The following is a 22716-nucleotide window of genomic DNA, read 5'->3' as shown; positions in this document are numbered from 1 at the left end:
ATCATTTATCTTGTACCTATTAATCTTTAATCCTAACATTCTGTTCATTGAAAACATGCTACAATTGATCTCTTTTAATGTGAGGGCCACAAAAAGTTAGGCCGCTCTTGTAGTGGAGAACTTGGCAAACGGGTACGCTTAACTTGCATTGATTAAGCAACTTGCTCCGTTTAGATCATGTATTCCTCCTGTAGGATTGAAATGGCTTGTTGCAAGGATTTTTTTCCTTTTTTTGGGCAATTTCAGCCCTAACGTGACACAAGCCCCTAGCAAGCACTCAGTATGGAACCATTGATCAGCGCAATAGTGCAAAACATAGAAATGGCTTTTGAGGTCCACATGGTTTTCTTGTGGCATGCTTCCTTCTCCCACTACCGAAAAAGAACATAGGAATCAAACAGCAGAAGGCCAACTTAACTTCTACCTTTCAAGCTTGGGCAGGACCCAGATGATATGGTTTCCAAACAAAGTGAAACTACAGAACCCAGAATCAATGATGACATAAATAGGAGAAATTTCTTAGTTGAGGTTCTTTGAGAGAAGAAGTCTCAATAGTTCAATTAAAGTCTGTAAGTTTCATCCTTAAGTACAATGTGGATCTTAATTTTGAATGCAAGAAGGCTGTGGTAAAATTACACAAGATTAATGGCTGCAATGAAAACAAGAATTTTTACTTGTCCATTGTTTCAAATGAAATGAGAAAACACCTGAGAATGATAATTGCAGCTATACAACAGGAGTTTGTAAGACATCAAATCTCTTCAAGAACCATAGTTGTTACAATTGAATTTAAAAGTTTGAAGGCATCCTGTCTTAAGATGTTTTTTTTTTCCTATAAGGCTTGAGGAACATCCTAAGCTCATGCTGACAACTCTAGGCCCCATGATGATGATCATCCATCTCTTCCTCCGAAATATCTTTTATCAAAACCATGTTTATTGTGCCCCTCTTAATAGATTGAATACGTTGCGACAGATAGCTCACTTCCACCAGAACCAATTTTGATAGCCAGACTTTTTGAATGGATGCGTTTGCCCTTGCTTTGTTACCATTTGTGCAAATTTACCTTCTACCAAATTTTGCAAACTAGTACCTAGAAAATCTGTAATTTGATGTACACAAGTTGTCATAATCAATTCAAAAGAGTTTCTTGCTTATGACTGCATAACTGTGTTATTGGTAGCCATGCTATCATTTCTACCATATAATTTTGAAATGCCTAGTCAGCTGGTGCATGCCTTTCAAGACCGAAAAAACAAATTTTCATCCAAACAACAACGAAATTTTGAAAGACACGCCTACACACTAATTCCTTAGTGATTCAACACCACCTCAGATCTCTCGATAAATCATGATACTCAACTCAAGAAAAAACAATCAAATTCCCAGAACAGTAAGATCGAATGGGTTTCCTTCCATAAAAAATGAAGGAAACAAATAAAAACATCAAAAGACTGACAAACATATCATACAAGAAACAAAACAAGTCCTCTGTAAATGCACAGCGACAAGGCGTATATAAATCCAATCGATATTTGCATACCCTTAAACAAACAACCAACAAATTCCATTATCTGAATCCTGTTGCCCTAAAAACAAGATTCCGAGACCCCCTGATTCACCACAACCATTCGATCTCCAACAAGGCCATAAAAAAATTCAAAAAATTCCATCATCTAAACTAACCGATCATGCAAACATAAAGAAAACCATTATAATTGATGGAAAAATAAAATAACATTTTTTGATAAATAAAACAGGAAAATGGAAATCTCAAAAAAAAAAGGAGCTGATGGAGCTACCCTTTGCTGCGAGATCTCTCCTTCCATTCTCTGATTCGATTGCAGAAACCGCCGGACTGCACGTTTTCACCTCCACACAAGAGAGAAGAGAATGAGAAACGAGAGAAACCATAGAGGGCTTCCAGCGTCTCTGCGCATCTCCACCTCTACAACAGCGAGAGAGACGAGAAAGGGGCTGCACGTCTCCACCTCCACCATAGCGAGAGAGAAGACCGCCAAGACAGAGACGAGTGAGAGACCCCGAAAGGCTGGCATTTTTTAAGGTTTCGTACACTTTTTTTACTTTTTTCATTCAAAAATTTAACGGAAAATTCAGCACTTAACGAAAACGTTAAGTGCCACGTGGCATTCATCCGAAACCTACAATGGTCGGCCACGATTTTAGCATGAGCAAAAGACTCTTATTCAACATGACCTAATCTGCATCCATCCTGGTCGGGGTCGGTCTGACATATATATACTTTTTTCTTCTGATAGATCAGGGTAAAGAATCACTCTAGTTCCAGATGTGATAAAACCCATATATCTATCCTATACAACACCATGAATAGCGCTAAGCATATTGACAGAACCCCAATACCTGATTTTCTGCATAAACCTCAAAAATGAACAGGTTAGCCAAAAAAATCTATTTTTGCTTAAACTTAAAAATAGAACACAATATTTCAAAACATATATACTTTTTTTTTTAAATCATTCTCTGCATGAGACTTGTTTAAAAACCATCTCTTATGCTGGTTTTGTGGCTGATCATGAATCACCCACAAAAAAGCCGTTGGATGCATGCTCTATGCACACAAACTCAATCCTAGTCTATGCATAGAGGGAGCCTACTGTATGATTACGTATACAAGTCAGCCTATGAGTATGGATTTAGAATCCCTACCTTAAGAGAAGGGATCGATAGATGAAGATAAAAAATGCTGGAAACGGAGTTGCACAATCACCTGCTTGTCCGCACCCTCCATGACAGCCACACCTACACCTCTTTAGCCTAAGAAAAAACATGAGGAAGAGGGAAGAAGAAAGAAGAGGGAGAGAGAGAGAGACCAAACAAAAATCATGGGTTTAGATTTTTTTTGGCAACTTATTTTCTCTTGGTTCAATGCTAAGATTTTCATATTCTAGAAATTGTCCTTTCTCCTGACGAGGATAATAGTGATAACAATAACTCGAGATTATCGTTTTTGATAAAGTTATAAAAATTGATAATCTCCATTTTGCCCCTCTTCTTATTTTTTATTTTGTGTCATCTTAAAAAATGTGTGAGAATGGAAGAGAAAATAATAACTTTCCTCAATTGAGTTTTTCAACCTTTCATTTTTCAAAGCAACGTTTCTTCATTAAACCGTGCATGGGTGCGGTGGTATTTGAACTTGCGTCAAACCTCTAAAAGGCAACAAACCTCTCCACAATACGATACTTCATTTTGTTGCAAGTTTTGTCTAATTTAATTTAAATATACCATTATTCGGGTTTTCCCCAATGGGTCTCAGACTATTTTTTTTGAATTTGGGTTCCCGAATACTACAAACCTATAGAATGTTCTAATTGATTTTTCAATCTTGATTGGGAGTTTACGATATTTGGATCTATTATGATCCAATTGAATTTTAATTAGGTTTTTGATCCATTTGGGATTCGAATCCACTTACCCTATTTGAATCCAAATACTGGATCCATATAATCTTGTTCGGATCCAATATCCATTTGAACCAAATCCATTCGAATAATATCATATTTGTTCGAAAGAAATTTCACTTTTATTTATTTCGATAATTGTCAAAATTTTACAAGTTTTATAGGCATCCGTTACCCCCTCACCCCCTCTCTTTCCTTTAATGGGGAAAGACATTTTCCCCCTTCCCTCTCTCACTTTCCATTTTCGTGGGAGAGGGAGAGGGGTTATGCTCCCCCCTCGTCTCGTAACCGCCCCAGGGGGGCGGCGTTACAAAGCCACCATATGATTTTCTGTACAAGGATGTGTTTGAATCGAAGGGAGAGAGATTTCTTACATTTTAAGGTAGGGCTGGTAAATGAGCTAAATAAACCAAGTAGAGGTTGTTGGCAAAATGAACATAGCTCAACTTAATCATATGAGTTAAATGAGCCGAGTTTAAGGTGGCTCATTAATAAAAAAAACATGCACACATTTTTTTAGTTGACAATAATGGAAATTGGACTCTAAACTTACTAAGCTAAGCTCAAACTGGCACAGCTCATTTTGCAAAATAAATGCATTGTTTTAAAATTGTAACTTGTAAGCAATACAATTTGAACCCTAAATGCATGGCTTGCCAAACACGTCAACCATTTGTGCTCTATGATATAAAATATATGTAAAATATATTTGTTAATAGTTAATGAGCCTATATAAGCTGCGCTGAGCTGAGCCCAACACTGCTTGTTACTAAGACTAATTCATGAGTTCAAACAAGCTCTTTATATTCAAGATAGACTCAACTCAGACAAACTTGAAATTTGAGATTTTTTTTTTTAAGTTCTAAGTGAACATTAAGATCACATCTTTAGAATAAAAACCAGTTGAAAAAAGATCTGATTAGAGACAAAGCTGCTCCCGAATGTCTCCAATTCCTAGTTGGCCAAGTTGTGGTCGATCGAAAGAGACAGAGCTATATGTTTAAGAAACTCCATATCTAATCTAACTTATTTCTTATACAATATAAGCAATGACAAAGGCAAACCCATCACCTTTTCATTAAAAAGTGAGGATGCTTGATCTCTAGACAATCTAGTTCTTAAAAAAAATGGTAAAGAAAATCTCACAACGTATTTAAAAAGTTTTATTTTTTCTCAAAAAATATTGATAAAAATATCAGCATATGTAAAACCATAAAATATCATAAGTATAAAAGAAAATCTAAATTACATAAAAATGTTCTTGTTGTGTTAGTAGCAATTTATCAGCTTTTGAGTCTATTGTTATAAAATCATTCTGTTTTCAAAATACTGCTGGTATTTGTTATACATCTTAATGCAACATTTTCCTTTTGCAATGAAGGAAATTTGGTTCCTCCAAGACATCCATGTGGCATGGACAGTGCTATTTTTTTATGTTTATAGTTGTGTTTGGCAAATTTGACCTTACAAATGTATTCAACATGATTTATTTGCTAGAAATCAACTATTAGATCATGTTTTTTTAATATAAAAATATAATTTTATGAGTCCTTAAATTTATGAAAATTATGAGTCGTCGATCTTTTAAGTCTTATAAAAACCAGCTCATATGTCATAATTGGACGATCCAGAAGCCTATTCCTACCAAACAGACCATGAAAATCACATAAAAAAAATAAACATGTTTCTTAAAAAAAAGAGTAAAAATCGAGAAACTAACCATGCCCTCCTACTATTAAGAGAAATCAATCACTCCTGAAATGAATGCATCAGATAATATATTTAAGTTGTATTTACACAGTTTGGAAAATAAATGAGCTTAAACTCAGCTAGTGTAATAAACTAATCAAGATTAAAATAAACAGCTAGGAGTAGAGAATAATATAAGCTGCTCGTTGCTTGGTTTGTGTTCAGCTTGTAAAGAGCTTAATCAAACTCATAAATTAGGCTAAAAAAAGTTAAGCATGAACCATGAGTGTTTGACTTGGCTCAACTCATATAAGCACATTAGCTAGTAATAAACATATTTTACATCATAAAATGTAAATCTTTGAAGTGTTTGGCTTGCAAGCAATAAGTTTAGAGTTTAAATCTTATTTCTCACAACTTTGAAATACTATTTATTTTGTAACAAGTCAGTTTGAGCTTGGTGTTCAGCTTCCAAATTCTATAAATTTTAACTTAGAAACCATTGTGGGGGTTGCCAGCGGTGTGGTTGTGAAGGTGTTGAGTTGACACGTTATAAAAATACTTTTTAAATATTATTTTAATGGTTTTAACACGTTTCACATTATTATTGACACGTTATAATTTTCATTATTTTTGAGCCGATACTGATTCAGTTGAGTATCGGTAACGACCGATACATATGAATCGGTAGTCAAACGATTCAGGGACGATACTGATACTGACAACATACTCAGGGGCAACTTGGCAGTTGGGACAATAAAAGTATTTGTTTTTCTGAGCGCCATTTGTAAGGTTCTCTCTCTCACAAGTTCCCTTCTCTCTCTGTTTATTGGTACTCTGTAGAGAGAGTGAGAGAGAGAGAGAGAATGGCGACTTCGACGGATCTAGCTGATGTATCCTCCATCGAGCTGATGACGGAGCTCCTCCGTCGGATGAAATGCGCGAACAAACCCGACAAAAGGCTCATTTTAATCGGTAATTTCTCGATCTTTTTTATTTTCCCTCTTTTTGGGGGAGATTTGTTAGGATGGTATCTCTTCAAATGTGATTTTGCAGGACTAGACGAATTTTTACTTTGTTTTGAAACGATTTGCAATTGTTGGTGTCTTCTCTTTTGTGGAGGCTATGTGAATTTTGTGCCTAGAGGGATATTAGAGGGTTTGAATTTAGGGAATAACGAAATGTGGCTGAAGTTTAAACTAGAAGAGATGGATTATGGGTTTCGGTTGCATGAGTACGTTGTGATTTAGAGAAGCTGCATGTTGGTATTTGTTGTTTGGTTTTTTGGTCTTGGAGTTTTTTTTTTCTGCTTTTTGTGGTTGATTATTGAGATATTTGATACCCACCTTTTTCCCCATTTTTTCTGAGATGGGTGAATGTCGGCATGGTGTTTCGTTCTGTATGCAGTTTTTTCTGCATAATGTTTGGGATTTGTTCTGTTCAATATAATGTATACTTGGAACCTTTTCATGTTTTGTTGATCTTGGTGGCCTTTGTGGTGTTTGGTTTCATGTTGAGGAGAGATGGGTGTTTTTTTAATAATGTTTATACTGAGCTTATTTCAATTGGTATATACCACTTGTTCTATTTTTACCTTTTTTTACATTCATAGGTAGATATACTTCTTTCTGGGCACGTTTGGAAACAGGAAAAAATCTCATAGGAATTTTGCCTATGAGAACTTTTCAAAATGAAAGATTTTCGCTTGTTTGTGTGGTATGAGAAAAGCAGGCTGGAATTTTTTGAGAAATATTTTTCTCTGTTTGTGTATACATAAGAAAATTGGAGTGGAAACTCTCTCTCTCCCTCTCTCTTCACACAACTGAAATGGTCAATTATACTGGATTAGGCCCTGCAAGTTTTTTTAGTAACATAAAATGCTTAGGTTCCCATATCACTATAATTAGGTTTCTTTATCGTGAGTACTTTCAGTTTTTCTACTATCTTGCATGCATATTGTAGCATGAAAACCTTGCACTTGCAGAGAGGCTGGTTACGATCTCTAATCTGGTGCCACAAAATAAAAAATAGTCAGCTTCATGTATTTTGGATGATTCACGTTCTACAAGAATCATGACCCAGAACAATATATACTTGTTTGAACAGTTAAAAACTTCATGCTTCATGATTACATAATATTGTTCATCTAATATAAATACTATTTATCCAAAAAAACAACCAGGTTCTAGATGGAAGGAGGTGCACTCTTAAATTGTACATATATACATTTATATATATATATATATATATTATATATATTATTGATGTATATTTGTTTTTATTGAGCAACCAAGGCACTCATACCATGTAAAGAAACAAGAATCTTTCAATCACACTCAATATGCTCACCAAAGATTCAAAAGAACATGCACAACAAGTGTCCACAAAAGGGCACACTCAATACCAAACCCACACAAGGTGTATTTCACAAGAGGACTAAAATAAATATTATTTTATTCATCACCATGCAAGAAGCATTGTATTACAAGAGAGGGGGAACACCCCTATTTATATACAAGCAAGAGGGACTCAAAAGAGTCGTTGGACTAACTCCAATGGCTGGAAATAGAGCCGTTGGAGCTAGTCCAACGACTCCTTTGACCAGTCAACAAAGTGTTGACTAGTCCAACTCTAGTTCTAAAAGAACTAGATCTATTTTTAAATGAACTAGATAAAATAAAAATAAACTAAAGAAAATAAAAAATATATACATCAATAATATATATATATATATATGTACAATTTAACAGTGCACAAGGTCAATTATTTCAATACACATGAATCACGTCTTGAGAAAAAAAAAATAGACGATAGGGGGTTTCCGACCAATGTTGTCAGAATCGACCTGAATCGGCCAATTCAGATTAAATTGGTCCAAAGGCAACATTCAGGGTTGATTCAACTAGCATTTTTTAACATTTTAAAAAAGTTATTATTATTTTTATTTTTTAATGATATGTGTCATCTGATGTTGAAAAAGTACTGATTCACAAAAAAATCGATTTGATTCAGGGTTTTTTGAGAAAACGATTCACCTATTAAACCGATTTGGGCACCTTTCCTGGCAAAAAATAGAGAGAAGGATTGCAATACACAAGAATCATTTTATTGAAAAGGAAAAAGAAGACATCAACCCACTGGATAGAGGGGGGTCCCGACGACCCCCATTTCTGGCTAGGGATGGCAGTGGGGCGGGGCGGGGGACAAGGTTTCCACCCCCGCCCCGCCTCAAAATTTTATCCTCCACCCCCGCCCCGCCTCCGCGGCGGGGATGGATTTTATCCTCCACCCCCGCCTCCATCCCTGTTTCATACCCTTCATCCCCGGTCCAAACGGGGATGAGGCGGGGTGGGGCGGGGATATTGCGGGGAAAAGTGGTCGGGGCGGGGTTGGGCGGGGATTAGGCGGGGATCGTGGCGGGGACGGGGCGGGGCGGGGAAAAGTGCACGTCCACCCCCGCCCCGCCTCCGCGGCGGGGATGGATTTTATCCTCCACCCCCGCCTCCATCCCCGTTTCATACCCTTCATCCCCGGTCCAAACAGGGCGAGGCGGGGCGGGGCCCCGCTTTCCCCCGGTCCACTGCCATCCCTATTTCTGGCTACAAGTTGAGTGAGATGAAGTAAGGGTTGAGCAGACCCCATTGCTAGGCAAATTTAACGCATTAAATTTGGTTCTAATGGGGGCTTTGACCCCCATTTGACCCAAGTACTATGAGGCGTGCGCCTTATATCTGTGCGCCTCAAGGCACAAAGGCCATCACCTTGAGGCGAGGCGTGCTTTTTGTGCCTTGAGGCACACTTTTCACAACACTGGTCAAGTGTTTACAATAAACAAGGCCATAAGATGAGTATGAGATGTTTTATTATGTAATATTGCAGAAGTGGGCTAACATTTTGCATTGTTCATAATGGCCCATTTTTAGGCAAATAGTGCCATATCATCACAAGGTGCTCCTATTATGTGATATTGAGTGGTGATAATTGGAAATGCACTTTTTGTGTTTCACTAAATACAAGAGAGAGAGAGAGAGAGAGAGAGAGAGAGATCCTAGACGGTCGTATCTCCTAACCATCCTAAACGGCTTATAAAAGCATGCATAGGTGTTTGGTTAATCTGAACTTACAGATATAAAAATATATGCAAGGCAGTTTCTCACAATAATATAGGTCTAGTTGATAAATCTAAATAAAAAACTCCAGCATTTAAAAAAAAAATCATAAATGAATAAGAAAACATGTTTAGATAATAAATACACATATAATAAAAGTGATGAGTAAAAAACACAAGTAAAAGTTTAGATTAAGCAAGAAGTACCTACAAATCTGTCCATGTAGATGTGTTCAACATGATTTGTTTGCTGAGGATAAAACCTTGGATCATGTTTTTTCAATGTAAAAATATGATTTTTTTGAGTCATGAAATTTTGTTACATTGTGGGCCATTGATTTTTGAAGCCCTTAAAAAAACTGCTTACATGTCACAATCACATGATTCAAGTCTTATCAAAATCATCATAAACAATAACCAAGTATCATCTCTACCTGCTAAAACTTAATCAGCTGTCAACTGATGCAAGGCAGCAATGTTCTGGCATCAGTATTTGATGTCTGTACCATTTATGATCACTTGTCTTTTGGATTAATGACAGGTCCACCAGGATCTGGAAAGGGTACACAGTCACCCATTATTAAGGATGAATATTGTCTATGCCACTTGGCAACTGGAGATATGCTGAGAACAGCTGTTGCTGCTAAAACTCCTCTTGGCATTAAGGCTAAGGAGGCTATGGATAAGGTATGTTTGCCTATTTTAATTTTAGATGTTCTTATCAGTTCGTAAGATAGTGACAGGCTATCACTTGTCTTTCTTTTTCATTTTTCATTTTTCATTTTTCATTTTTATTGCTTTTGCAGGGAGAATTAGTCTCAGATGATTTGGTTGTTGGAATAATTGATGAAGCAATAAGGAAACCTTCTTGTCAAAAAGGTTTCATACTTGATGGATTTCCTAGGACAGCAGTTCAAGCAGAGAAGGTTAACTTTATATCAGATGCTGCTTTAAATAAGCATTTTACTAGTCATAATTTTTCTATTGTTATCTGTAAAATGTGTTTCATTGTTCATGGTAACTAAATTTGTGGATGAATGATTATTCTTTGGGAGTATTTCATCAAATTTCTTCTTTTCCTACTCCTGTGAGGACAGCTTGATGAGATGCTTGAAAAGCAAGGGACAAAAATTGACAAGGTGCTCAACTTTGCTATCGATGATTCAGTCCTGGAGGAGAGAATTACTGGTCGCTGGATCCATCCTTCCAGTGGTCGTACCTATCACACAAAGTTTGCCCCTCCAAAAGTACCAGGGGCTGATGACGTAAGTGCAGTTCCCTTTGTTTCTCTTTTCTCGTCATGGTACCCTTTTCTTTGGACTTGCTCTTAGTAACTTCTGAGTTGTCTAAACTTTGTCTACATCACAATTGTTGACTCTGATATATTACATAAATCTTCCAAGATAAATTATAAATGTTTGACCAACTTATTGAGTTGTTTCTCTTATCATAGTCAGTAGTTTCATGATTTAAAAGGAAAAAGAAAGCTAGAGCAAACTTGAGGTCAATAGCCTTGTGTTGTTGCATTTCTGGCATTATCATCTTCTTTCATTTCATAGATTAAATTGATTTACCCGCCGCCCTCAATGAAGTTTGCCTCTGTGTTAGTACTTGCATATGATGTTTTTTCTCTTGGGATAAAAGAAACAATTTGGTCCCATTGTCTTGATTAGTTAAAGAAAAGTTGAGAGACCTGAGTACACCAAGCATTTTGAGTGATTTTGCAACATGATTTTTGTAGCAACATAGATATGCTTGGAAAGTATCTTATGCCCAAGGTTGTTAAATGCGATGAGGCGAAGCGAGGCGTTGAAGCGTAAGCTTCATGATCAAAATAATAAAATATATAATATTAATAAAATAATGAAATTTTATTAAAACATAGATGATAAGAACGTTCATTTTTCACTTTAGCATCACGATAAAAATGCAATATGTTGACAGAACGAACATTTTTAAATATCTTGCTTTTGGCATTATATCGGTATTTTTAAATATCACTTTGTATGTGTGTTTCTAAAACACACATCGTCAAATTCGGCCCCAAACAAATCCCCCCCCTCCCCCGCAAACCTCCCTTTCTTCCCCTGCAAGCTTCTTTTTCTCTCTCTCTCTGGTTCTCATTCTGATCGTTGATTCAATCTATCGTTCTTGCCCTAATTCGCGTCTCCAATCAACGATGGACGTCGCTTCCTTGCTCTTCTGCTTGGAAAATCTCGAAATCAAAGGCCTTCGTCGAGACTTCACGGCCTTCTTTCAGCCTCTCCTGCAACACCAGAAGGAGAAGAAGAAGAAGAAGAAGGGGAAGGCGACCGATTCTGAGACCGAGGATACGCAACTCTGCTCGCTCGTCGTCTTCCTCGGAGTTGGAGATTGCAGAGATCGGCAAAAAATCGTAAGATTTTTGGGGATTTTGTGTTTCGTGAGGCAGATTTCCTTTTCTGGCGTTATTTTTGAGTTTAACAGAGAATTTGCGCTATTTTTCTTTTTCGTTACGTAGGTAGAGCGCCTTCTGTATCAGAACTCGCTCTTCGTCGTCCTCAGAGTTGGAGGTTGCAGAGCTCAGCAAAAATCGGTATGATTTTTGGGGATTTTATACTGTCTCGTGAGGCAGATTTCCTTTTCTTGCGTTCTTTTTGAGTTTAGCAGAGAATTTGCGTTATTTTTCTTTTTCGTTGCTGAGCTTTGCGTGGAGGCCGGGCCTGGTGACGCTGATGCTTACGCCTTAGAAGCGAAGCGCGTCTCGACGCGAGGCGCATGCTTCACCCATGTGAAGCGTGCGCTTCGAGACTCAAAGACTCAAACGCTTCACTACAGCGCCTCAGTACCTTCAGCGTGCGCTTCGCCTCTGAGGCGTACGCTTCAGGTACTGAGGCGTTCGCCTCTCACAACACTGCTTATGCCTTTAATAGTTAATACCGTTCACTAATATTTTACAATTCTCTTTGTTGTTCAGAATCTTCAGATACAACTTTGATGATTTATTTGTAAAGCACAAATCTTGATGGTTTATTACTTTATCACCACTAACCCATCTACTCGTATCATTTCTATCTCACCATCTCAGTAGCCAAATAAGGACAAAACAGAATTATTTTTCTGTAGTGAGGTGTGGAGGTATGCATTGAGAAGTTCTGGATGAAATCACATTATAAGATTTTGTGGGATATTTTCAAGTCTTTTCACAGGCAAATATGATCTTAGTTATTTTTAATTCTCGTCTGTTTTGTGTCAAGTAGTAAACCCTCCTTTTAGGATGTCCAACCTTCCCACTCCATTTCATTTTGACATCCCTTTTGAGGATTTTTAGTCATTCACGCAATTTATTTTATTAATTGTTTGTATCATATTTTCTCCTATAAGTTTTCAGCTATTTTTATGTAAAAAAATGATAATTATTTGAATTTTTTAAATGACTCTTTTACTAAATCCAAGAAAAAATTTAAAAAATAAAGTTAGAACTTATTTCAATTCATGATTGGATAGTGCCATGGCTCTTGGGCAATGTCACATGGATGCGGATGCAGGTATGGGACACGATGCAGATACGACTGATGCGATATGACAATTTTCAAAAATTAGGATTCGAGGACACGGTCTTACATATATAATATATATTTATATAATTATATATAATATATGTTATACATTAACAATTTTAAAAACTATATTTATAGTTGTGTAGGACACCGTGTCGAATGTGTTGGACACCGTGTCAGGTGTGTCAGTCATCATATCAGGCATGTCAGACACTCTGTTAGTCATGTCGAACACCGTGTCGGGCACCATGTCATATGTGTTGGTTGTATCAAACATGGTGTCAGTCATGTCCTATGTGAATCACAATATGTCTTGTGTCCGAATCTGTCACCCCCTAGGTGGCATGTCCCTGTGACATAGCTCTTGAGTGCCTTTCACCCTTCTCCCTTGGTCTATCTTTGTTATGAATATAGTACTTTTTTTTGGGAAAATTTCAAAAAGGCACCTAAAGTTTGGGCATTAATAAAAAAAAACACCTAAGTTTTTTGGAAAATTTAAAAAACACACCTAAAAATATCATGGTTAGTTAAAAAGGCCTAGGAGTTTACTACCAACATGTTTGTTGTTGAATGCGATGTGGAATTACCATTTTACCTTCAACATCATATTTTAAAAAATACACCTAAAAAAGAGGGAATGAGTCTTTAAAGGGTTAATGATGTAGAATCGACGTGGGAGTCGATTCACGATCCGAGATCCAAAATGAATCTTCACGTGCGGAAGCTAAAATACGCAGGTGAGTCCGACCAGGACTCAAACAATCGGCTATTCGAGGTCTGGGCACTTTGTTTCGACGTTGGTGGACGACACGGGAAAGTTGCACAACACGCACAACTTTCCAACGGATCCAAAAACACTGGATTCAGTTCTACGTTGACAAAGTTACGACAGATTCAACGAGGTGGATGGACAGGACACCCTGCATTGTTAGGTGACCAGTCTGATTTTTTCGAGGGGATTTATGATCCCTCTGACGACCGGATTCAGGAAAACTCAGAATTGAAAAGTTTTGTGAAATTTTTCTAACTTTCTAATGAACCAAAGTTTGTAAATTTCGGAGTAATATTTTGTGACTTATGCTTAAATCAAGTTGCTGTATTTTTTGTTTTAGACTATTTGAGATATAGAATAGATTTTCTAACATGCAGCAAAACAAGCAACTTTTCGATATATCAAACGATCGAATCAACAAAAACTCAGAACATGAGTATTCTCAAGCAGAAAACTATTTTTTTAGATCAGGTTTTAATTCGAAAAACTAAGCACGGATGACGAAGATACACAAGTACGACAAACTTTCAAGCAAATGTCCGACTATCGGCAAGCAGATTTGACGACTATTTTAGGCTATCAACGAATTCGATTCAGGAAAAATCATAAACACGAAAGATGCATCGTATGATGTTATCTTTCCAACAAGATATGATTTGCAATTTTTCATGCAATAATAAAAAAGATATGCTAAAAATACGAAACAGTAACAGAGCTGTTTTGCACAGAACAAGACTCAAGTCTTATCCAGACGTTAGAAGTTTTCCAGGAATTTTGATGATGGCCAAACAACGATGATTCAAGAGAAACAGTAAGCAACAAAGTTGACGGGTAGGATCTTAGCTTTTCAACAAGCCAAAGATCATACGATTTGACCTAGTATCTAGGGAGATACGACCCGAACACTGGGACCGTGTCAGACATACCCGAATGCAGAAACGAGTTTCTTTTACAGAAATGAGATTCAATAAGAACGCAAACATGCATCAACCACAATCGAGATTTGGAATAACAGAATCACAAGAATAACTTTACTAATACTTTGAAGAATAGTTTCACAAGCTCTAACAGGAAATCTAGTATACGAATAACAACAACTATGCAAGACACAAACTAGACATAACAAGTTTGGAAATTGTTATCTTGTTTGCAACAACAAGATTGAAGATGATGTTCAACAGCCTTCACCAAGGCAAACGATAGCACCACCACTCGGATGATCTCCGGATCAAACCTCCCACTTGTGCACAAGCCCTTTTCTTCTCTAAAATGAACTTTCCTTCTTCTTTCTCACTACCAAAAGACCTCTTCTTCTTGCTCACACCCAAAAAGTTGATTTTATTCCTTCCTTTCCCATTTTCGTTTTTTTTAAGATTCAAAAGCCAGCCTCCTTCAAAATGCCGACCCCCCTTAGATTTTATCACATATGGGGAAGGGGTCTCATTAAAGAGAGAGAACCCTTCCCCAAGCAAGGGCTCTCCCAAGGCTTGACTAAGCTAAAAATAGCACAAGGGATTAAAAGCACCTCCAACAGCTCTTTGACTTTGAGTCAAATAGAATTTCAAATGAAGGTCATGAGTGTCCACTCTAAGTGACGCCACCCATGGGGTCCAACAAGAGTTTGGATCTTGGGTAAGTTCCAAACAATGTTTAAAGATTCGGACCCACAGGTAAAATGCATTAAAAATTAAAATGCAGAAAAATAAAAATAAAACTACCCTGGATCCCCATACACCATCTAGTACCCTGAAACAATCCTACAGGGCACTAGAACTATCCGGATCCGTAGAATCCGGCACCTAAAAAAAAAGAAATAAAAGAAATAAAATATGGGAAAAAGTCTAGTATGATTCCAAACATGCAAAATGGAATTAAACATCAAAATACAAATTCTGAGAAGGCAAAAGCAAAGTATCTCAGAACTTATAACATCATAAGCAAATGGATTTTGTATTTTCTCGGAGATCCAATTGGACTCAGATAGTCCTGCACGATTGGATCTGCAACGAGTCGCATCCTGGATCGGGTTTGGTGAATTGGATTTGAATCCAATTCGTCTTCAATGTTCGGATCTTCGGGATGCTCTGTATCAGTTCACTAGTAAATTAACTACCTCATCTTAGGTTAGTGATAACTTAGGTTAAATGGATGAAAGTTTGTTTTTTAGGTGCAAAAATATAGGTGCCTTTTTAAAATTTTCCAAAACTTAGGTGCATTTTTTATTAATGCCTAAACTTTAAGTGCGTAGAAAATCCATTTTCTTCGTTTTTTTGGCAGACCACCCTACAGATGTGATCTACAAGGTTGTTAGTAGGAAATGGGTTTTGGATCATGTATTATGATGTGCAAGTGGATTTTCCAATGTTTTAAAAAATCAATGGCTCACAATGTTAAAGATTCCACAGCTCAAAAGATTATGTTTCTACATCGAAAAACGCAATCCAAGGCGCATTCCATACGTAACAGACCATGCTGAGTGCATCCATGAGGTTGAATGGTGTCAATGTGTCCTGCAGCCACAATTTCCAGCTATATGTTAGACGGTCAAGTCACCATGACTAAATATTATCCCACATATACATAGACTCCAGACAAATCATAGCAACTTCATGGACACATTCAAAGATATAATTGACACGATCAACATCAATGACAAAGATTTTGTGTATACTTCTTTTGTGATCTTGTGCCATTGTCATTTCTTGCAAATTTTCTGTTTAGAGTTTGTTCTTGACACTAGTATTAATGATCTTGATTCTTGGCTTGGTAGCTTGTAATTTTAGAATAGATTTTTGGAGTCTTAAATTGCACACACACACACACACACACACACACACACACACACAATCCCATCAGACAGCTTCTTTCGGCTAAGGAATGGGTGTGCAAGTATGTATTAGGGATGCAACATTGCAAGTTCATAACTAGGTTCCCTAAATTATAGTTGAAATTTTTTATCGTAATTTTTCTAGTACACCTTGTTAGAAATAATCCTAATCTATTCCCTTATTTTTGCTTATGTGTTGAAGGTGACTGGTGAGCCACTGATCCAACGGAAGGATGACACAGCAGCAGTTCTCAAGTCAAGGCTGGAATCTTTCCATAGGCAAACTGAACCTGTATGGCTACTCATTGAATTTAGTATTGCTTATTTCCTATGTCACATGGGTACGGGATGGTATATATATATATATATATATATATATATATATATATATATATATATATATATGAGAACTGAACATATTAGGCCTCATTTCTCGTTTTGCCCCATTCTGCCCCATAGTTTTGAAGTGTCTTATGATAGATCTGAACCGTTAGATGTGTTTAGCATGCTCGATTTAGTGAGAATCGACTCTTGGATCATGATTTTTTGATGAAAAAATATGTTTTTATGAGCAAAAAAAACTGATACCTTCATAGCCATTGATTTTGAATCACCGGGAAAACCTGTATACAAATCAGATTCCGGTGATCCAAAAGCCGGTTCCCACTAAACAAAACCTATATATCACATCTATGGTGTTGGATGTGAGAAAAAACACCAAAAAACTGTGATTTTGAGCTGAGCAGAATGGGACAGAACAAGAAAGTGGGAAGAACCAGCGTATTACTATATATATACGCCAAAACATTTCCTTCACTTTTTTGGGAAAACCCAATTTTTTTTAAATACCATAACTTTTCTGATATTTATCTAAGAAAACAGATTTTTGAAAACATCACAAGAAAATGAGATTTGTGATTATGGTTCTTAAACCTATAAACGGATCAAAGTTTTGGGTTATGATTAAGGTTGGGTTTTTAGTGTTCTCAGAAGAGAGATTGAGAGACGAAAGGAGAGAGAGATTGAGAGAGAGAGAATGCGTACCTGGGTTGGAGATGGAGAGGAGGCATCGCCGGACGGTGGTAGCTCGTAGTCGTCACTGGCTTTAGGGTCGGGAGGAGAGGAAATTTTTTTTTTCCCTAATCCTCCTCTCAGCCCATTTCATGGGGCTCTTTTTTTTTTTTAAAGTCCAAAATTTGAACATTTATGACCCTTGGTGCGTTGACCGTACCCAGGGTCGGGTTGACTGCACCCGCATTGGGTCACGTCGACGCGGGTGCAGCACCTAGTTGGCTGAATCCCTGTGACAGCTTATTTCTTGTGTTGTCATTGTCAATGTCATTTTAGAGAGCTCTTTTATGGAATGTTTCAGTTGTGTGACTTCATCTTGCATGTACTTTGTGTTTAGTACCATCTACTTGCTGAATTGAAAAGAGATTTTTCATCTTTCATTGACTTGTCTGTTTTATTGGTCATCATTTCATCAAATGTTCCTTGTGCATCATAACAACAATGTCGAAGTATAGTTGGCATCATAACAACCAAGTTGGCCTCCTTAATAGCTGGGAACGAGACTTATGATGCAGTGTAGTGTATATGCACTGAAAGTCTAAAGACATTGTTAAGATTAATGTATCTTTTTTTTGTATATATATATTATGTACATACATACATATATATAGTTATTTGTACATATATATATTTATGTATATAGTATAGTATATACGTATATATATCTTTATATGCATACTATATGTATATATATATATAATTAGGGACTAAGTCAAGCAAGTTGACTTAGTCCCAACGGCCAGAATTCTAGCCGTTGGGAGGTCTCTCCCTCTTTACTTGAGAGGACCTTCTCTCCTCTTTGTGATTAAAACACTTTTGTGAGTTATTTCTTCATAGAATTGATGTTGTTTAAAAAAAAAAAACCATGCCTTTTATGCATTAATGTGCCTTTTGTGATATATATATATATATATATATATATATATATATATATATATATATAGAGAGAGAGAGAGAGAGAGAGAGATTTTAAAGTGACTTTAATGCATGTGATTTAAAATTCCTCTTTAAATGATTTTGAAAACTATAAAGTGTCTTATTAAATATTTTCTATATATATTGTATTAAATAGAGGAAGAGAGGAGAGAAGGTCTTCTCAAGTAAAGAGTGCGAGACCTCCCAATGGCTAGAATTCTAGCCATTGGGAGCTAGTAAAACAAGTTTGACTTAGTCCCTATATATATATATATATATATATATATATTATAATAAATATGAAAAAAAGATACATTAATCTTAGCAGACATTTCTCTGGGAGCACCATTTCACAAAATATTGCCAAGAAATATAATTAATTATAAGCAGAGCAGCTGTGACTTGTTTGTTGTATAAGCCAATCTTGTAATGTATAATTATTATAAAATATGAAGTTGCTTCAATATTGGTACCAACTAATGACTCAGTTAAGTTATGCCGTAAGCCCTTCATTAAAATTGACCGATGAGCATGATATTTCTGCTGTCAGCAAGTTATTTCCTTAAAAGAGCTTTCTGGTAATTCTTTTATTGGAGATGGAACTGTAGGCCCATAATAAGTTTTCATTGCTCCCACATGTTTTATTAACTCTACGCCACCATAGTAAACTACATTAAGTTTGTTCAAAACTGACTAAGAAGCCGATCTAGAAGTTAAATCATGCATTCTATTAAAAGGTAATTGCACAAAAACATTTGGGTAGTTTTCTGTGAAGATTTTATTTTGTTTTTTCAATCATGGTTTGATAGTTCTCATCAACTGATTCTTCTCACAAATAAAAAATACACACGATCACAGGCTTGATATCAATGTGGTCGGTGGTCTTCATGCGAAGTTCTTTCAAAATGCTGAAACCAAGTTTTTTTGCCTGAATTGCAGGTTATCGATTATTATTCAAAGAAGGGTGCTGTTGCAGACCTTCATGCTGAGAAGCCACAGAATGAGGTCACTACCGAGGTTCAGAAAGTACTATCGTCATAATTTATCTTGGCTATATCTTTTTTTACTTATCCAACCAATTCTCTAGGATTATACTGGAACGGATGCATTCGGGTCAGCTATCTTGTTCAACAAATTTGAGGATTGTTCTGTAATCATTTTGTTTCATTAATGTTGATGTAGTTTATTACTATGTAACTCTTTAATTTCTCTTAAGCTTTCAAGGTGCTGATGCAATAATGGAAGTTTCAATGATATATGCAGTGTTGAAAGAGAGATACATATTAGTAATCTGTTTGCTTTCAATCACACACACACACACACAGTTTTCTGGTCTCACCATTTCTTAAAACTGGTGTCTGTACACCCAAGTCTAAGGTTCATGTGCTATAATGTAATGATATCTAACTTGTAGTAGGATATTGGAATTCCCATGAACACTGCTACAGGCATCTTACATGAGCTATTTCAAGATGCTTGGTGAACATTTTAGTATGTGACTTTTAATTTTCTCCAGAAGTATCTTTTTTTTGGAGATTTCTCTTAATTCTTTTTTTTTCTTCCTGGAGACGATAGCCTCTTCATTTTCAGGGGAGATTGTCTGGAAATTCTGTGAAAACCTTTATATATGTCAAGAATAAGCTGTACCCCACATCCTCCATGTGGATCCTATTAGACGCATCTATATACATAGCCATTGTTTTGCATACACTAATAGCTTCTATTACTGTGAATAATTCTGCACATATGAACAGCTTCACTTGGAATGCTTCATATTTTGATGATAGATGCCTTGCAATGTTAGCCACTGTCTATGCATATTATGCTGGTGGTTTTGTTTTAACCTAGCTTGAGTTGATTTGCATCTTTATGGTGGATTCATGAAAAAATGATTGCATCACCATTAAGGCTTTGTTTGAGAGCCTTGCATTAAGATGGAAACACCATTTCCATATGTTGCCAAAATCTTTTTTTGAGAAGATATGTTGCCAAAATCTAGTGTTGATGGAGTTGCCAAAAACATCCTCCTGTGAATGGTGTTGAAATGTGGTGCTGAGGCTGCCAACTCCACTCTCAATGCAGTGTTTTGGCAGCACCACTGCCCCCCAAACGGCAGAGTGCATGAGAGCACTGGGGGAAACCACAACACCTCCTATTTAAGGCCCCCAAACAGAGCCTAATTGATGATTGAAGCCTTGTGTGAACTGCTGCCACATGTAAGGTGAGAGTCCTCGAACCCTTGTCCTTTTGGGAGTTCTCAAAAACCCTGGATTTCTAAACATGGCAGCATCAGAATGCAGGCCTGGGTCTTATATTTGTCACCCCATCACTGCAGAATGGTTCATTCATGTATCACAGATCAAAGTAGAATATGTGCTTGGAACTTCACATGCTTTTTTCTTTTTTTGTACTTTTCATTTGCTAGCAGCAAACATTCAAGGTAATGTTGGTTTAACACTGTCACGGGGACACGCCATTTTGGTTGTGTCCCCAGTGACACGAGTGAACACACATGAACACATTGATTCTGACAAGGATTCCTACGGCCATTAATTTACTTTTTTAAATAATGCTGTATTACTTCTGAGTAGTATTTCAAAAAACATTTTTTAATATTAAAAATATTAAAAATATAAAAAATTAGTTTTTATTGATTAAAAATTACAAAATTTTCATGTATCGTGTCTCATTTTTGGAAAAAAAAATTGAACTTACTAGTCTAACCCACATCTTGTCTCTTCCTGTTCATGTATCTTTGTGATAGATTTAGTAATACTGCATGGGAATCTTAGTACCATGTGCAAGCGGATCTTAGTACCATTCATAGGCATTTACATCCCCAAGTCAAAATGAGATTTTTTTTTGGATGATCAAGGAAAATCACCTGACTCACTTGCTAGCTCATTGGTGTAGAAACCTCGCCTCTCTCTTGCCTATGAGAAACTATGCCCAACTTTGAATTCAAAGAATTATATGGAATTCAATTTCAATTCCCAAGGATTCCAATTACTTCGTTTTGGTTCACTTCATTAAATTGGGGGCAGATTCCCATTCCTTTGTTTGAGTTGCTTGTAGAAGTGGAATCCATTTCCAACTTCAGGTTTTATATTTCACTTAAATCCAACACAGTTCTCTCTCTCTCTCTCTCTCTCTCTCCAATAACAAAAAACATTGTCATGTACAGTTGAAACAGAAAATTGAAATTTTGGTTTATACGATAAGAAAACATATTACAACATTGTTAAACAGTTTACAATTCAAGCCTTTGGTTACATTATCGAAGACGATCCACAAATTTTACACCAGGCTGGAAAGAACTGCCAGAACTTCAAATAGGGAGATCAAATCCTCTCAGATTTAGCTAAATGAAACCTGAACCAATATGAAAATTTCGTTGGGGCGTTCCCTACTGAGCGACGCGCTGTACTCTATAGGCTCGGAGGCAGTGATAAATGGGCAAGGGTTGCTAGGTCGTCGCTCGGAAGCGACGCGTCACACCGGCGCCCGGGTGTGGTGTCAAATAGACAAGGGTTCCCTCACTTTGTTGGACGGGTGGGGGTAAAGAAGTTAGTCCAAGACCATAAACTTAGGTTAGCCTCTTGGAACATAGGGTCTTTAACTGGTAAGTTGGTAGAGTTAGTAGATATTATGTGTAGGAGAAAGATTGATATTTTATGTCTACAAGAGACCAAATGGGTAGGTGAGAAAGCAAAAGTGATAGAACCTTGGTGATATAAGATTTGGTATACAGGAATAAATAGGAATAGGAATGGAGTAGGGATTGTTATGAGTCGTGAGTTTATAGATAATGTAGTTGAGGTCCGTAGGAAGGGTGATAGGATTTTACTTATTAAATTAGTATTAGGTACAAATATTATTAATATTATTAGTGTTTATGCTCCTCAAGTAGGTTTAGATGATTCCATTAAGCGTCGATTTTGGAAAGATTTAGATGGAGTAGTACAAGGGATATCTTATGGAGAAAAGTTTTTTATCGGCGGTGACCTTAATGGGCATGTAGGCATTAGTAGGGATGGTTTTGAGAGTATCCATGGAGGCTATGGTATAGGAGAAAGAAACGAAAGTGGAGAAAGGATTTTAGATTTTGGTTTGTCCTATGATATGATCTTAGCAAACACTTGGTTTAGGAAGAGGGAGTCTCACTTAGTAACATTTAAAAGTGGGGTTAATACGAGTCAGATAGATTTTTTTCCTACTTAGAAAGAGAGATAGGGGTTGTTGCATCGATTGTAAGGTTATACCGGGAGAAAGTGTAGCTACACAACATAGAGTTTTAATTTTAGATCTTAGAATTAGACAATGCCGCAAAAGGGATAGACATAGGATAGGTC

The 22716-nt window shown here is 36.7% G+C and overlaps 1 protein-coding gene across 2 annotated transcripts; it reads left to right on the top strand.

Moving 5' to 3' along the window:
- Nucleotides 1-5946: 5946 nt before the first annotated feature.
- LOC149842917 (adenylate kinase 4) lies at nt 5947-19628 on the top strand. Of its 2 annotated transcripts, XM_090001641.1 has the most exons (7): nt 5947-6107; nt 9782-9927; nt 10047-10166; nt 10338-10505; nt 16581-16670; nt 19304-19381; nt 19452-19628. In XM_090001641.1, exons 1-7 carry the CDS (start codon nt 5999-6001, stop codon nt 19533-19535), a joined length of 795 nt encoding a protein of 264 aa, XP_089857767.1. In that variant the 5' UTR covers nt 5947-5998; the 3' UTR covers nt 19536-19628. The 2 variants fall into 2 exon arrangements, with proteins under 2 accessions (XP_089857767.1, XP_089857768.1); XM_090001642.1 differs by having other exon boundaries at nt 19304-19594.
- Nucleotides 19629-22716: the final 3088 nt, after the last annotated feature.

This window comes from Nuphar pumila, chromosome 3 (assembly GCF_984573655.1).
Source record: "Nuphar pumila chromosome 3, dmNupPumi1.hap1.1, whole genome shotgun sequence".
In the NCBI taxonomy this organism is placed as follows: domain Eukaryota; kingdom Viridiplantae; phylum Streptophyta; class Magnoliopsida; order Nymphaeales; family Nymphaeaceae; genus Nuphar; species Nuphar pumila.
Note: the sequence above shows the minus strand (reverse complement) of the source record. Positions and strands in the feature narration are given on the sequence as shown.